The sequence below is a fragment of the Equus asinus genome, chromosome 24 (assembly GCF_041296235.1).
Source record: "Equus asinus isolate D_3611 breed Donkey chromosome 24, EquAss-T2T_v2, whole genome shotgun sequence".
In the NCBI taxonomy this organism is placed as follows: domain Eukaryota; kingdom Metazoa; phylum Chordata; class Mammalia; order Perissodactyla; family Equidae; genus Equus; species Equus asinus.
The window spans coordinates 69,737,941-69,755,213 of NC_091813.1; the positions used below are offsets into that span (position 1 = coordinate 69,737,941).

The 17,273-nt window shown below is 42.8% G+C and overlaps 1 protein-coding gene across 13 annotated transcripts in view; it reads left to right on the forward strand.

Annotated features, from left to right (window-relative positions):
• The window catches only part of ECT2L (epithelial cell transforming 2 like), a 108,727-nt gene that overhangs the window by 36,686 nt on the left and 54,768 nt on the right, over positions 1-17,273 (forward strand). For 10 of the 13 annotated variants that reach the window (XR_006517971.2, XM_070496341.1, XM_070496339.1 and 7 more), the window contains 9 exons: positions 206-458; positions 1,267-1,435; positions 2,400-2,538; positions 4,205-4,373; positions 7,126-7,254; positions 10,963-11,055; positions 12,478-12,660; positions 14,767-14,870; positions 16,151-16,276. Coding sequence is in view for 12 of the 13 variants with exons in the window: in XM_070496341.1 (XP_070352442.1) it covers positions 206-458; positions 1,267-1,435; positions 2,400-2,538; positions 4,205-4,373; positions 7,126-7,254; positions 10,963-11,055; positions 12,478-12,660; positions 14,767-14,870; positions 16,151-16,276 (1,365 nt within the window). In the remaining variant the exon portion in view is untranslated. The remainder of the gene's footprint in view (positions 1-205; positions 459-1,266; positions 1,436-2,399; positions 2,539-4,204; positions 4,374-7,125; positions 7,255-10,962; positions 11,056-12,477; positions 12,661-14,766; positions 14,871-16,150; positions 16,277-17,273) is intronic. The other 3 variants (XM_070496345.1, XM_070496348.1, XM_070496343.1) reach the window with 2 other exon arrangements.

Consider the following 17,273-nt stretch of genomic DNA (forward strand, 5'->3'; position numbering starts at 1 on the left):
TTCTTATATATGTTCACCAAAGAAAATTTTTCCTATGGAGTAAGGTATGCTTCTTATTTCTCAGAGTTAAGTTTAGACGCCAGCCAACTGCACTAGAAATATCAACGTAATAATAATAATTATCTGTATACCTGAAAACTGTATTACTAAGAAACTGTCCTTAAAAAATCTTTACAATGCATCTTTCTCCTTTCCGTTTCTGAAGGATTGCTTATGGATGCCCAAATGCATTAAGTTTGGGTGGTTTCTGCCCTATGCTCCGGCGGATAACGAGTACGGTGCCTGGAAGCACCACTACATTGCCTGTGTGTCTAACTTAGACTGGCTGACACCCAGGGAAGCCGCTGCTGTTTATGGGACCCTGAATGAGCCCAAAACAGGAGACGAGGAGCTACAGGAGAGACAAAGAGAAAAGTGCCTAAGGAAAGCAATTTGGGAGAAAATTGCACTACGTAAGAGTGAGTGGCACTTTAAAACTTTCTGTCTTATCCAAGTTTACATACAGATTCCCACAGAGACGATGGTACTGTCTTTCTGGAGTAGTGTGTGGGTGGCATTCTCTAAAGTATGTTCAGAACAAACTCTTTTTTTCTTCACTATGTATTTTAAGTTAATTAAGAAAAACAACAAGATTTCAGATGAAATATATAAGGTCACATATCAGCGCCTCCATTGCTGTCCTGGTTCCCCTCAGTTTATAAGACCAAAGACAAGGAGAAGGGAAAAGTACAAACACGGGCAAAGGAAATAAATAGGTTCAGGACAATTCAGAAGAATTGGTGAAAAGGAGGAGAAATGAAAATGGGAAAGGAGGAAGGAGGAATGGTGTTAAAAAAAAGTGGAAAGGGAGGAGGGGAGCGCGTTGTCGGCTAAGCCTTGGATCTGCACAATGTGTGAAGGAATCACAGGAGCCCAGCCGAGTTCTTCCTCCTGCTTTTCCACCTGCTCCCCTCTGGGAGATCCGAACAGGTGGGCAATTAGCTGAAGCCAAGAAGGGCAGAAATGGCTGTGAAGCCTATCGCTTGGTAAACTGGTTTCCACAAGAAGGAGGTGCTGGTTCTCCGAGCTTTGTCTCTTGATCTAAAATGACTGGGGACTTGCAGCCACAGTGCTGAGACATAAAAATCCAGATAGAATCTGTAAAAATGCTATAATTACTGCCATTTGGAATATCACCCTGGGCGGCTTGATTTAGACGCCTTATCTATGTGGGTGTGGCCGGGAGAAGCATGAAGAAAACAGAATGCCTGCTGCTTTTGTTTTCAGAGGAGTTACTCAGAGTCCGACCCCCATGGGGGAGTGGAACACGCTGCTGGAGATTGTTAGAATCCAGATACCAGCCACGTCTCTCCCAGACCTCGAGGGGTCGAGTGGGATTACAGGAAGTTGTAGAGAAACAGCTGGTCTCAGCATCCTTGGAAGCTTTGCCCAGGCGGTGAGCAAACCTCCATCTCCTGAGGGCTCAAGACCACCTGTGACACCAAGAGTTCACCCTAGAGCAGCTTAGCCAACATGCAGGGGTCCCGTGTAATTACATGCTCATATCCTATGAAACAGCAATAGGAATAATTCTTTAATCTTCAAGAACAGTGGTCTTTAACATGCTTTCTGAAGAGGGAAATATATAGCTCTCAAAATTTGTATTTCAAATATTCTTAACCCTGCAAAGAGGCTATATTGTGGATGCAGTACCTTTTCTGTATAAAGTTATTGAGCAAAAATAACATTTTTTCCAGAAATGTTTTTTATGGAATAACCGTATCCAATAGTAATGTAGGGGTGGAGTTGGCTCTGGAGAGAATGGAGACGTTACTCAGCGCTGAGGCCAGGGTGATTTAGGAAATGTAAAATTTCTCAGCTATTCCTTTTTTTTTTTTTTTAAGATTTTATTTTTCTCCCCAAAGTCCCCCGGTACATAGTTGTATATTTCGTTGTGGGTCCTTCTAGTTGTGGCATGTGGGATGCTGCCTCAGCGTGGTCTGATGAGCAGTGCCATGTCCGCTCCCAGGATTCGAACCAACGAAACACTGGGCCGCCTGCAGCGGAGCGCGCGAACTTAACCACTCGGCCACGGGGCCAGCCCCTCAGCTATTCCTTTTTAAAATGTCGTTTTGAACCCCTAGGTATGCCACTACATTCATTTTAAGTGCCCAACGAAATCTAAGTCAGTTCCAGGAACCCTTCCAGTTACCCACGAATGTAGGAGGAGAGGCCCAGAGGGCAGCTTTGACCCCACCCTGCCCGGGAGCCCCACTTGCAGCTGTCCCCGAAAACCACAGGGAGAGACAGGTACTGAGGCCACGTGCCTCGGACAGTGTAACTGACCCCCAGGGAAACTACGGGGCTCACTTAGCAGATCAAATTAAGAGAAAATGAAAACTTCACTTATTCCCCTTCAGGAGCAATGTTTCTGGAAGCCATTCCTACCCTTTACTATCAAAGAAAAGTTGGCGAGGAGTTTATAAAAATGATGACAGCTCTTCTCGTGCTTCCCAGCCACACGTCGTATTAATATCATCTCGGATTCCTGCATATGAGGTACGGTGCATTAGCAGGCCAGCCTTCCTGAATCAGGTTTTTTCATTAACACTAGAGGATGTGTGGCTGTCTTTTGGCCACCATGTGTATGAAAATGATCCATCTAGGGACTGGCCCCGTGGCCGAGTGGTTAAGTTCGCGCGCTCCGCTGCAGGAGGCCCAGTGTTTCGTTAGTTCGAATCCTGGGCGCGGACATGGCACTGCTCATCAGACCACGCTGAGGCAGCATCCCACATGCCACAACTAGAAGAACCCACAACGAAGAATACACAACTATGTACCGGGGGGCTTTGGGGAGAAAAAGGAAAAAATAAAAATCTTTAATAAAAAAAAAAAAAGAAAAGAAAATGATCCATCTAAAAGGAACGTCGTCTGGAAATTTACCGACCCAAAACAGTTAAAAAAATCTTATTTGAAATTCTTATTGAATTGAATTTGTTGCACTTAATCCAAAAAGGAGCAAGGTGATTAAGAATTATTTTAAAACTTCTTTGGAATGGCCAAGGAATTTACTAATATCGTGTAACCACCGTCTCTCAAAAGAAGAATGTCAGAAATCCTATTTTGTGATCTGTTTAATGAGTGTACCGTTAAATTGAAATATGCTCTTTCTATAATGAAGTTATATATTTTAATTTTAATATGAATAATAGGAAAATGGAAGCAAAAGAAGACATAGAAAGTATGTATTTTTGTAGATATGTGTAAATATGTGTACATAATATACCCAATTCACGCAGGGGTGACAGAAGGAGGTAATATTCATTGGCCTACTAGACTGTTTTCAAAAAAATTCCTATTTGTAACCAAATGGTTGCTTTCGAGACATAAAATCACTTCTCTTTCTCGGCCTCCAGCAATTGACTCTAATCATTTATGACCGGCTAGCTTAGTGGATCCACATGAAAGCAAGACCAGGGTTTCGATTTCCACACGGGCCTCAGATAGCTCTAATGGGTAGGGTGCATCACGCCGGGCACAGAGGATAACTGGTGGCCGTGTGGGTGAATAAACTGGTGTAAAATAAGTCTGTTCTCTCATTTGTCTTCTTTACATAAGACTATGCCATAATTACTTATTTAATTACCACTGTGACAGACGTTTAGTTGAACTGTGACCTCCAGACAGTGGCATGAGGTTTTGGGAAAAATCAGTGACTTCATTGACTTTCCAACTCATCTGCTGCTAAAGAATTAACTTTATGATAATGAAAAGTTTATTTGGTTGTTGAATTCAAAGAACAGTGATTTCAATATTTATTTAAATGGTAAAAATCAATATTGATCATTCAAAAGTTCATAATTAAGAGGAAAACTTTCAATGCGTTTGAGAATTCCACTGCAAAATTGTGTGATCTCTAGTTTATTGTTTTTTAAAAGTTGTAGATATGTCCATGTGCCTGGATGTGTATAAAGATAAAAAGGCTGGAAGAAAATAACCTGAGTGTTAACAGTATTTATCTCTGAGTGACTGAGTTACAAGTGTGCTTAATCTTCTCCTCTTATAATTGGGAAAGAAATAAAATAATTTAAGAAGAAACCAACAAAGGAGAAAGCTTATCTTCTTCCTTCCATAATTTCTGAAAAAAAATAGTTTTTAAAAATCACAGATTACATCTCTGTTGTATTAATAAATATTCCAAAATAATGGACTTCCCTTCTTCTAGGTGGTGGTGGACAGTGTCAGGGCAGGGGTCATTTCTGTGGTTTATGAACACAGTGGCCTAACCTTGGAGAGCCTGCTTTATCTCATAGAAAAAGCTCTGGATGGGAAGAGGGCACAGAGTCTGGGGGTATTCAGCGATGGAAATAGCAGAGAAATCCATTTACTCCAAGGTAAGCCTGGGGATTGGAAAAAACAGCAACTTTGCACTGATGTAGTATTTGTCCACATGTCTGACCTTCAGAGGACTATTTAAGCTCCAGTTTGCTAAGAGGGTTGATACCCCAGCTCAGAGCAGTCAGGCAGAGGTGTTCCCTCTTATTCAAGGGAAGGTCAGCCTTTTTGTTCCAGTGAGGCTTCAACTGTTTGGGTGAGGCTCACACAGATGGGGAGGGAAATCTGCTTTACTCTCTCTACCTATTCAAATGTTAATCTCATCCCAAAACACCCTCACAGATACACTCAGAATCATGTTTGACCTAATATCTGGGTACCCATGGGCCAGTCAAGTTGACACATAAAGTTAACCATCACGCCATTAAACAACCACTCCCCTTTTTCCCTCCTCCCAGCCCCTAGGAACCACCACTCTACTTTCTGTTCCTGTGAATCAGACAACTTTAGAGGCCTCATATAAGTGGAATCATACACTATTTCACTTTTTGTGACTGGCTTACTTCGCTTACAATGCTCTCAAGGTTCATCCGTGTTGTAGTATGTGAAAGGATTTCCTTCTTGTTTTAAGGCTGAATAATATTCCATTGTATGTGTAGACCACATTTTGTTTATCTGTTCATTCTTTAATGGACATTCAGGTTGCTCCCACTTCTTGGTATTGTGAACAGCGCTGTTATGAACATGAGTGTGCACACATCTCTGAGCCCCTGCCTTCAGTTCCTGTGGCTGTACACCCACAAGTGGGATTGCTGGATTGTATGTAATTCTGTTTCTAACTTTTTGAGGAACCGCCACACTATTTTCCATAGCAGCTGCACCATTTTATAATCCTACCACTAGAGCACAGGGGTTCCAATTTCTCCACATCCTCGTCAACACTTGTTATTTTCTGTTTTTGTTTTGTTTTATTTTGATAGTAGCTATCCTAATGGGTATGAGGTAATATCCATTATGGCTTTGATTTGCATTTTTCTGATGATTAGCAATGTTGAGCATCTTTTCATATGCTTGTTGGCAATTTGTAAATCTTTAGAGAAATGTCTATGAGGTCCTTTGCCCGTTTTTAAATTGGGTTATTTGGTTTTTTGTTATTGAGGCGTAGACATTCTTTATATAGTCTAGATAGTAATCTCTTACAAGATATATGATTTTCAAATATTTTCTCCCATTTTGTAAACTGACTTTCATTCCGTTGATTATGTCCTTTGATGCACAAAAGTTTTTAAGTCTGATGAAAGTGAAGCAATTTTAATAGCAGCAGATACCAAGATCTATAAATTGGTGTGCACTAACAACATTCATTACAGTTTCAGATGGCTTACACCACAAAGGAAAGGATTGGCTGATGACACTAACTTGTTATGGGCTGTCTTTTAAAAATGTCAGTGATTACCCTTTTTTGGGGGAAGGAGATGATGAATGTTTCAGAAGTAAACTTTTAGTTTCTATACTTCCTCCTACTGTAACTTGCATCCTTCTTGCTTATACCTAGAATAGAATTGTTTTAAGTTTTACTAACATGAAACCTTCCGTCTTTGTGGAGTGAGGGGAGAGAGGGAGTGAGATGGTCAATTTCCAGCTGGCAGGAAATTCCCAAAATGGCAGAGTGGGCACCTGAATCCCCCATCAACTGTGTTCTTTGTGCCTGGGACTCAGCACGCTTGGAAGAGTTTTAGTGAATTTTATTATTAATAAAAATGAACTGCTTTTGGTTTAGTTTTACCTTATTTTGGGCTTTTCTTGTTTAGTTTACCTGTGCCTGGAGCAGATTATGTTCCACACTCAATGTTATACATCCCCAGAGTAAGGACAGCTACTGTTTGGTTTATGTTTGTGTTGAATTGCACGGTAGCTCTTTTCTAATGGTGGTGAGGCCCCAACTGCAGGTCTTACCTTGCGGGAGGCTCACCTCACGCAGAGCGAGGGGCCTGGCAGGGTTTCCTGATCTCAGACTTTGTTCTCCAGGTAGAAAGGCTTCCAATCTCCGCCTTTTCCTTGTTTTCTTTTTGTAAATCAATAGTAACAATAACAAAATACCTCAGAAAACTAGTTTCCTTCTATATAATTATGGTGTCTTTCCAAAAGTTTTTGTCTTAAAACCAATGACAAAGTGAATCACTTACTCCAGGCGCCTGAAGAGGCCCTTCCGTCCTGGGTCTGACCTCCCCACGAGAAGTGGTGGGCTGTCGGGATTCTTGTGCCTGACTCACTTTTCATTCTGTTACTGGGGCTTCCGGATGCAGAGTCTCCAGGACTTGTTTAGAAATGGGTCTAGACACCCAAATTAGCTGGATCATCGCACAGGATTCCCAGCAAGTGAGAGCTACAGTTATCTCTACCATTTCCAGGAGCCTTACTTCTGCTCTGAATGACTTATTTTTTGACTGGCAATGGTGGGAAATATTTTTGCTTTGAAATTTGGTTGCAAAATCCCAGGACTTGACTGGCCTCCCACCTAAGCCCTCCTGTGAGCCTGGTAACTCGCCCTGCTGCTCAGTGGAGGCAAGGACGCAGCGCCCCAGCCTGAGGCACCGTGTCAGTGAACCAGAACGTGACCAGGACTGGTGGTCGGAGTCCCGGTGCCGCATGTGGCATCTCGGGGCAGCGCGGAGGCAGAGCTGCCTGCAGAGCTTGGTCATATGCGCAGGTCTCCGCCTCTTGAATCACAGTTGCACTTTGACAAACTGCTGAGAGTTTCCGTTCAGGATAGTATTACAAACTGATATGACATTTTGGTTTTTCCCTCAGGCTATAAAATTGGTATTAAAAATTTATTGAGGCCTGAGGCGAGAGACTTCTGGGAGAGATTAGGAAGCTATGTGGCCCCTGAGGAAGAAGGGGGTCACGTGGACCTGTTCGTACCACTCGGAGCCTCAGGTCAGTTTTGAAAGGTAGTGATCATGCCTACTTTATGGTGATAGTTTGTGAATGTGTGAAATGCCCTCAGTTTAAATGATTCAGTCACATTTACTCTTTATTTCTTTTTCCTCTTTATCTCTCATATACTCAAGTATTCAGGAGGAAAAGGGTTGGGGTTAGTGGTCAGAGTAAGCTGTCTCTGCAGAAACAAAGTCACTAGTGGCAAGAGCCAGCCAGGAACGTTGTTTCTGTTTCTTTCTGGAAAACACGGTAAAATTAGCGTCCACATACAGAGGAAAGTGCCTGAGCAGCCCAGAAGCCACAGTCAGTCAATCTGAGAAGACTCTCCCTGCTGTTCTGAACCTGGAGTGCGTGAGCAGGAACCCCGAGGCCAGGGCCTTGGGCTTGAATCCCACTGGTGCCACGTCAGCGGTGGCCTCAGGCAAGTTTGTGGACCTCCCTTTCCTCTCACGAAAGTTAGAATAATAGTACCTTACCTTAGAAGACTTGTGAATATCAAAATAACATAAATACTTAATAAAAATAAATAATAATATAAATACTGAAGGAATATGAGAATGTTAAAAAGAGTGGCGTGCTTTGTAAAGGTGAGCATGCTTGCTGATGCAATTTTGAGTACCTACCTGTCTAGTGTCAGCCACTGTGACTCAAAGTTGATTTCAGTACTTGAAGGGAAACTTCAGAAGCACTAAGTCAAATTCACTTTTTAACATCTGTTAAATAAAAGCTCTGCATTTACTTTTTTTTTTTACTAAGCAGAACAGGGGAGAGGGAATGTGAAATTAAATTTTCTCAAACTGTTTATTATTATCCAAACGCAATTTCCACCTGGTTGACCCGTGATGACCCTGGTCCAGCCAGCAGACCCCGACTTCTCAGCCAGAACCACCTCAGGCACCACTCCTCAGTTTGCCTCCCCAGTAGCTGCATCACCTCTGAACTCTTGGTCTCAAGCATTTTTCTCTCTGAGTACTACTTCCGAGTCATGCTCGTGCTCAAGTGCTCCCACTCCAGAATCCTTTCCTGAGCCTCCAGCCCACACACTCCTGCTTTTTCACTGTCACCTTCATCCTTGATTCCTTCCTCGTTAAACTTGGATTTAACAGTCCATCATTATCATTACTCTTTTGCAAAGAGTCTGAACTTCTTTGTCTTTCTCTTTGCTAAATCCCAACTCACTTGGCTAAACCCCAATGCTGGTTAAAACAATCATCTGCATAAGCCTGCATGAAAGCAGCCGAAGACCGTTGGAAAAAGTAATACAACTGTTCATATTGATCTAACTTTTATTTTAATGGCATAAATATCAAATGGGGTTCTTCTCTTGGTTTCCTTGATACCACACGCTCCTTGTTTTGCTCCCTCCCCAGTGGCCTCTTCGTCTCAGTCTCCTTTGCTGCTCCTCCTCCTTAGCAAGACCCTAAAATGCACCCAGGGCCTGATCCTGGCTCTCTCCTTTTCCATGACTACACTCTTCTCATAGGCAGTCTTATCTATTCCTATGACTCTAAATTCAATCCATCTTCTGAAGACTCCCAAATTCATGTCTTTCAGCTCTGAGTCTCAGAGCTGCAGATTCACATGTAGCTCCTCTTTGACATCTTCATGTGGATGTTTAGTTTGCATGTCTAGTAGGCATCTCAAAGTTAACACATCTAAAACAAACTCTTGATTGCCGCCCCAGTGCCAAACCTATCCCTTCTCCAGGATTCCTCAGTTAAGATATCGTCATACACACAGTTACTGCATAAGCCAAAAACCTAATACCCATATTTTTTGGCATTATTTAAAAGACTTCAAAGAGTTTTATCAAGGTGTAATCAACGTACAATAAACTGTACCTATTAAAAATGTGAAATTTCATAAATTATGACGTGTGTATATATACCCTGTGAAACCATAAAACTATCAAGACAACGGACATACTCATCACCCCCAAAAGTCTCCTCATGCTATTTTGTGGTTTCTCTCTCCTGCTTCCTCACCCCCAGCAGGAGGCAACCACTGATCTGTTTTCTTTCATGGTATATTAGTTTGCATTTTATAGAATTCCCTATAAGTGGAATCATACGGTATAATTCCTTCTGTCAGGCTTACTTCACTCAGAATAATTATTGTAGATTCATCCATTTGATGCTTGTATCAATGGCTCATTGCATTTTATTACTGAGAATTATTGCATTGTACAGATATACCACAATTTGTTTATCCATTCGCTTGTTGATAGATATTTGAATTCTTTCCAGTTTCTAGTTTTTACAAATCCAGCTGCCATCAACATATTTCTCTTGGGTAAATACCTAGGGATGGAATGGCTGGGTCATATAATAGGTGTACGTTTAACTTTTTAAAAACCAGCTAAATTTTTCCAAAGTGGTTGTACCATTTTACATTTTCTCTAGGAATATATGAGAACCCAGTTGCCCAACACTCCAACACCAATATGGTCAGTCTTCTTAATTTTATCCATTCAAATGGTTGTGTACTGGTAACTCATTGTGGTTTTAATTTGCATTTCCCTGATGACTCATGAGGCTGGGCATCTTTTCATGTGCTTATTTGCCATTCATTTGTTGTCCTTGGTGAAGTGTCTGTTCAAATCTTTTGCTCATTTAAAAATTAGATTATTTGTTTTCTTATTGAGAGACCTTTATGTATTTTGGAAAAGTGACTTGAAAATATTTTCTCCTAGCCTATGACATCTTTTCCTTCTCTGAACAGTTCCTTTTGAAGACAAGAAATTCTTAATTTTGATAAAGTCAAATGGGTCAATTTTTTCTTTTATAAATCATGTTTTTGGTGTCATATCTAAAAATTCTTTACCTAACCAAAGGTCACAAAAATATTCTCCTATGTTTTCTTCTAAATTATTTGTAGACTTATGTTTGACATTTAGGTTTGTGATGCACTTGATTTGTTTTTTTTTAATAGAATGGGAGGTATGGATTAAGATTTTTTTTCTTTTAATATATGCATATCTAATTTGTTCCAGCACCATTCCTTATAAAGACTATCCTTTTCCCAGAGGATTTCATTTCTGTCTTTGTTGAAATCAATTGACTATGTATGTATGGGTACACTTTTGGACTCTATTTGGTTTCATTGTCAATGAAAACGTCAGACACCAGTGAGTGAGAGACATCCCTGCCTTTCAGCTGCTGCCATCTGGTTCCAGCAACTGAAGCAGTTTGGAGTAATTATTCTTGGACCACAAAGAACTAAAATATATTACCCAGTGTATTAGTTTCATTCGAAGTAATTCACTCTATATGCTGAATTCAATGATTCAGTCTCTATGCTGGATCGCTGAAGAAGGGATGAAATTAATACCAAATTTTGACCATTGTATTCCATCCTGTGTTTAACAGTTTAAAATCTATCCTCTTACAAGGGGACTTTCCCGTAGAGGCAGACCATTTTAGAAAACATATGCGTACTTTTCTCTGTCTTTGGCCCGAGTATTCCAAGTTGGAAGATAAGCACCAGGTCAAACTCCGCACCTTCTCCCTCCGCCTGTTGTTCAGTCCTTGGAAGTCAGTGTTTGGACTGTAAAGTCTGGTGGACTGCTCTGTGAGGGGTTTGAACTGAAGATGATAACTGGCCGTGGCCTTTCTTGGCCTGAATAGCAGTGAGTGCTCCTGAGTAGCACTTCACTGTTCCGGGGCAAAACCTGTGAGTAAACTAATGAAAGTGTTTTGACTGCAGAGGCAGGAATGGAAGTTCTCTCACAGCTGTCTCAGCTGACCGGCACGTTGTTTACCGCCCCCACTGGGATTGCTACTGGCTCTTACCAACACAGTAAGTGCATGTGGGGGCTGAACACCAGCCCAGTAGCATCCACCAACTCCTGGTTCGCCAAAAGACACAGCACAGCTAATCAGACTGGTTCTGGCCAATGTCATTTACTGTCTTCCACTTCTTCTCTGAAGAAACGCTATCACTTCCCAAACTGTCATCTCTTTTCACTCAGTCATTTGCTTAGGACGGGATTAGTTATTGTAAATATTTGCTTCAAATCATCATTTGCAAAAACTCTGTTGAAAACATCATCTTTAACAAAGATTTATAGTTGCCAATCTAGAAAAATAAGAAGCACAAAGAATAATTTTTCTTAGTAAAATATAACCAAATGGTTTCATTTGAAGAAATGAATTGCAGCTATAAAAAGATGGTGCAGACCCTGCTCAGGCCCCACTTCAGCAGCATTATCTGAGAGAAGAAACAAAGATAAAATACCCCTGAAAGCAAAGTCTCATTTAGATCCTAAGGCTGCAAATATTGGATCACAGTGTAACACCGGCTGACTGGCAAGAGAACCAAATTGCTTTGCTACAATAGCGTAATCGTTTCCCCTTTAAAACTCCCTCACCACCTGTCAAGGGCTTGGAGTGAATAGCAAGTGCCAGGGGCCTTTGAAGACTGGGAAAGCCGGCATGCTTGAGAAACTTGTAAGGGAAAAGATCCATGTCGATACCACAAAAAGCAGTGTGACCTAAGAGTTTGGTAACAGAAGTCACTTGTTAATTTTAGTTTATGCAGCAACAGCACCCAATGGTAGCACATTTGGCCTGTGGAGAGAAGAACCGGCTGAGCAGAGCACAACAGGGCACAGACGCTGCTGTTTACGGGACAGGCTTTCTTCTTTTTCTCCAGCTCTCTCTCCTCATCCTCCTGTTCCTTTTCCCTCTCTTCTTCTTCCCCTGCTAGCAGAACATGTTATAAAGATTTTCATATTGATCAATAAAAATGGGGGAGGGAAATCAAACAAGTCTGTCTATCTGTTCAGGACAGAAAATCAAATTTAATGTGGCACTGTATCAGTAATTGATTTTCAAGGAGAGAAATTTAATCGCCCACTACTGTCATGTGGAGATTTTTGTAGAGAGAGGCTTGTGGACGTAAGCATGAAACACGTATTCTTAGATGCCCACTTTGCTTCCCAATGCACAGATTCAGCAGCTATTTAACTTTCGATTTAAAACATAAAACGTCAACCTTGTCTATCAAAGAGTAGATAGACATTTGAAATTATTCATTGCATCCTTTTTGAGTTTCCAATTTTACCTTTGAAAGTAGACTATGTGTTTATCTTAGTCTTCTAATGAGAAAAGATAATAAGCCTACTATAAGTACAGCTAAGTTTTTTTGTACTGTTAACAAGAAGTAGAATTCTTTCATCTGTGCTAAAATCTGCAATAATAAAAGAAGAAAACAATTCAGTTCTTAGTGACTGGCTGGGACGACCGTGGGAAAGAGCGCCCCCTTCCATCTACTTCAGTGAATCAAAGCTGCAGGTGTGGTCCAGCCTCACGGACTTCCTGGAAGACACCTTGAAATCAGCAAGGAAACAGTTGAGTCCCCTCTTCAAGGAGTTGCAGAAAAACATCAGCGGCAGGATGATAGGTAAGAACTCTTGCTACTTCTGCTGTGGGTAACTTATGAAGTTTGTTGCATATCCAGAGTGAATATGCATGTGGGAATGGCCCAAGGAAAGTCGACTCTTAAACATCTTCAGTAAGGGGCCAGCCCGGTGGCACAGCAGTTAAGTTTGCTCGTTCTGCTGTGGTGGCCTGGGGTTCACCAGTTCGGATCCCACGTGCAGACATGGCACCGCTTGGCAAGCCATGCTGTGGTAGGTGTCCTACATATAAAGTAGAGGAAGATGGGCATGGATATTAGCTCAAGGCCCAGCCCCGTGGCTGGGTGGTTAAGTTCATGCACTCCGCTTCTGTGACCCAGGGTTTCCCTGGTTCAGATCCTGGATGCAGACATAGCACTGCTCATCAGGCCATGCTGAGGCAGCATCCCACACAGCACAACCAGAGGCACTCACAACTAGAATCCACAACTATGTACTGGGGGGCTTTGGGGAGAAGAAAAATAAAAAATAAGATTGGCCACAGGTGTTAACTGAGGTGCCAATCTTTAAAAAAAAAAAAGTTAGCTCAGGCCCAGTCTTCCTCAGCAAAAAGAGGAAGATTGGCAGCAGATGTTAGCTTGGGGCTAATCTTCTGGGAAAAAAAAAAAAAAAGAAGTGCACTTAAAAGCAGTTTTCAAAATTCCAAAATAGCCTTACTGAAAGTTTCATTGCAAAAAAAATCTTCAGTAAAACTTTATTCCCTTTGTTCTTCATATCTTCTTTCAAATATAATGAATATCCACGAAGAACAAATATGTTCATCTTCAAAACGCTGAAGCTAGTTCCTGATTTCATGTTTTACCATCTCATTAATCCCATGTCAGTGGTTATTTACCTACAAAACTTGAGGCTTATTAAGCCAGAGAGCTCTGTCCTTTCCCACTACAATTTGCTCTGAAAGTTAAGCACCAACATCCCAGTTAAGCATCTCTTAGACTACAGCACTCATTACTTAAATTGCTCTATAATTAAGTTCTATTTATTTTCTATCCAAAATACATAATTTGGTTATGGGTTCCGTGGTCCTCCACTGAGCCTATGGAAATCACTGAATTTATTTTCTCATTTATATCATACTTTATCACAAAAAGTCTTTTGGAAACAATTTCCTTGCTCAACTTTGGATCTTTATCTAAATCAGTCAATTCTTTAAAATGAAATGTTTTAAAAATATCTAGTTAAATATGTTTTCTTCCTGTCTTTAACTACCTATGCAGTTTTTCCCCTAACTCTTCCCATCTGACTGAAACACCATGTCAATTCATTGTACAGCTATGCCTTACTTCTTTCTTCCCTCCCCCTGCCCTGCTCCTGTTTGACATCTGTCACATGGTTGCTGTCTACACAGGAGTGTAGCATACAAGTATGCATGCAGATACTTCATCCGTCAACATACATCATACATTATTTACATAAATGCCTCCAAAATGGGGATTTGTTTTCTTGGTTTTAATTTTTCCGTATTTAGTATGGTTGTCAGCCGATATTTAAAGTTGGTTATGAGGCTATATAAACAGGGAGGACTTATTTCTCTGTTCTTTCAGATATTAAGGACTAGAGAGAAAGGTGGAAAGATTAACTTTTAAAGATAGAAGTATTTTTTTGATGATATATGTAAGCAATAAGTCAAATGGAAGAAAATTGTTTTCACATAAAAGCAAGTTGTTCAAAATTTCAAAAATGTAAAAGACGTCTGTGTGTGTTCGTATGTTATTTCCTATGGACTTAAAATATCTGTGCATTTGAGCACAGAGATAAAGAGGAATACGTGTGGAGCAACTTTTGGTAGAATTGAGAATCTCAACTTTCAGTTTATAAGGTTCACTTTTGAGTGTTCTTGCTTGTTGTCCAGTTTATAGATTTCGGTCGATATCAGCTTTGCCGGGGTGGTGCTTGCACTATGCTGCCCATTCAGTGGCTTTTGCTCATCTTACATTTTATCGTGGTAGATGATCCTCATGGCATAATAGGATTTTTATTCTTATTCTTACATTTTTATCCACTAACAAGCAACTGCGAGGACTGGTGTTTCTTCTTGATCAGGTCTCTTACATAAATTAATTACTGGGCACATGGCCTTATATTTACAGGGCAATTTGTATTTGACACCATGAATATGGCTAACATTCTGAATAACCAAGGAATTGCACAAGCTCTGGCAGAAGGATTGACAGAACTTTCAAAAGAAAACTCTGTAAGTGTTTCTTTGAATAAAAGTTATACAAAAGCCCCAACTCTTAAATACATTTTTAGTTCCTACTTATTGTTCTTTTTACTAGTTTATCCCTTTAGGAGCACAATTCCTCAGAGAAACTACATCAGTTTATAAAAATAGCCGCTGAGATTCTGGGCCCAAGGTGTATTAGGTACACAAAACAGACATATAGGACCATCCTCTGGCTTATTTAGAGTTGATGACATTCTGCGGTATTTTCTGTCTTGTGATTAATTTCAGTCAGAAGTGACTTCTTATAAAAACACGTTAGTAGCTTTATATTTACATAAACATGATTCAACAGTTAAAACAATCAATTGTACCACAGAAGAACTAAGACAGTGTGAAACCAGATACAAAAAGATGCGGGTCAAAGGAGGCTGGGTGAGAGAGGAAGCAGCAGGAAGGACCGGAGATGCGCAGATCGGTCCCCGGGCCGGGGACAGGCACGGCCCTGAAGGAGCACCTTCATCAGGGACGGGTGTGGACGCGCCCCCGGAAGAGTCCGTCCAGGGTCGGGAGCGGCGGGAGGGGCCGTGCGCAGCGCAGGCCCGAGAGGGCAGCAGGCCGCGGGGGTGGGGGGGCGGGCACAGAGGGGCTGATGCCCAATCCCGACGCTGCACAGGCCTGTCGTTTTCCGGCGGAGGACGCCCATCCCTGCCCTCCCCCGGAGCGGTGCGCTCGAGGGCGGACGTCGCGGCGTCTCTGCGCGCCTCCTCGTGCGCCGTGTCTGCGCGGAGCCCACCCGCCTTCCCCGGCGACCGCGCCCCCTCCGGCCTGGCCCCTCGAGCTCCCACCGCCCTCGCAGCCGGGGGGAGGCCCCGCGAGCCGCTGGGAAAACGGGCGGGGTGTTCAGAGGGGCGACCTGCGGCCTCGGCAGAGCCTCGCTGTCCCCAGACGCCGAAGAATCACTGCACGTGGTGGGGCGGGCTCCGCGTACTCGCTGCCCCCTGGTTACTGTAGGATCACCCGGGGGACGGAATTGCGGGCGCGCACCCGCGGCCCGGGGGACCCGCGCCTCTCCGCAGACGAGGCTGCTCCTGGCCCGCGAGGCCGCCTGGGCCGGGCCGTGGCGAGGTTAACTAGAAGGGCGTACTGCCTCGGACTGAGCAGAAAGCACCCCGCTTTCTGCTCTCGGTGCGGAGGGAGCGGACAACTCCGCCCGCGAGTGTGTGTCTTTGCTGCTGCGCTTTTGATGGCCTGTATTTCGGACGAATGTTTTAAATACGAATTCTTTTTTGGGGGGGTGGATTTTTCAGGACAAACCTCTGGAATTTTTGTCATATTTTCTGCTGAAGAAATGTAGTAAAAAGAGCAAAGATTTGGAAGGAAATGTTGTCCTGACAGAACGTGGCCCCGAGGCGGCCTCCGGTCCATCCGCGAAGGTAAGGCTGTCGCCTCCCCGCAGTTAGACGCGCGCTTAGGAGATTCACGGACAGCAACGGTGATTCTGCTTGGAAAGGTTTCAGCTTGTCGTTCCTCGTGAGAACGTCATTGTCACGGGTTACTATAAAAAGAGTGTTTTGTAGTTTCGTAGTATCGGTAACACTGAAGCCACTTAAAAGCAAAGCGGCCTGTGTGGACCAGGCAGCGCCCTTGGCTACGGGGAGAAACACACATTTGCCACTTATGCAGCTGAGTCCTGAATTAACCCAAAGATAACTTATTTTTTTCATTTGCAGCCCGGGACACGTGTTTTTGTGAAATTAAGAATGGTTCTTTTTTTCTTAGTTGAGATTCAAATTCATTAAAAAAAAAAAAAGTGGGTATGAAGTTAGCTGTCCACGCAAAACAGAATAATTTTGCCAGTGCCATGTTCAGAGTCCCTACATTCTTGCTTAGTGAAATAGGATTCAGGAAACATTGCACATTGCATTGTCATTCAGAGAGCTGATTTCTATGAAAATGTTGTTTTGTACCCATAGAAAAATCACCTATCTTTGATGATGGAAGGCTTGGCATTCCACCCCCAACACAAGCTGGCCATGGAGACTGTTGTTGGGTGCAGGCCTGAGAAGTCGCTCCCTGTTCGCCTGCTGCCTGGGAGCTTTGTCCTCACTTCTGTAGAGGGAGCAGAGCCCAGGGCCGGGGAAAGGAGCACCAGTGGGGGAAGCGTCCCCGCAAGCTGCCCCGAACCCCAGCCCGCCCAGCAGAGCGAAAGGCCTGCGGCTGTGCAGAGCCGCCCCTCTGTTGTCCCCAGAGCGTGTCCCTTCCTCGAACCCCATTCCCCAAGCGGCTTATCCTTCCCAACCACAGCATCCTCCCTCAGGGGAGTCTTAATAAACACGCTTCCAGGGACATCTAAGCCCTTTAGGCTCAGGGCCCTGCTTCCCTGTGCTCCACCCCCAGTCTGTCTTTCAGGGAACTCGTGGACTATGTGTT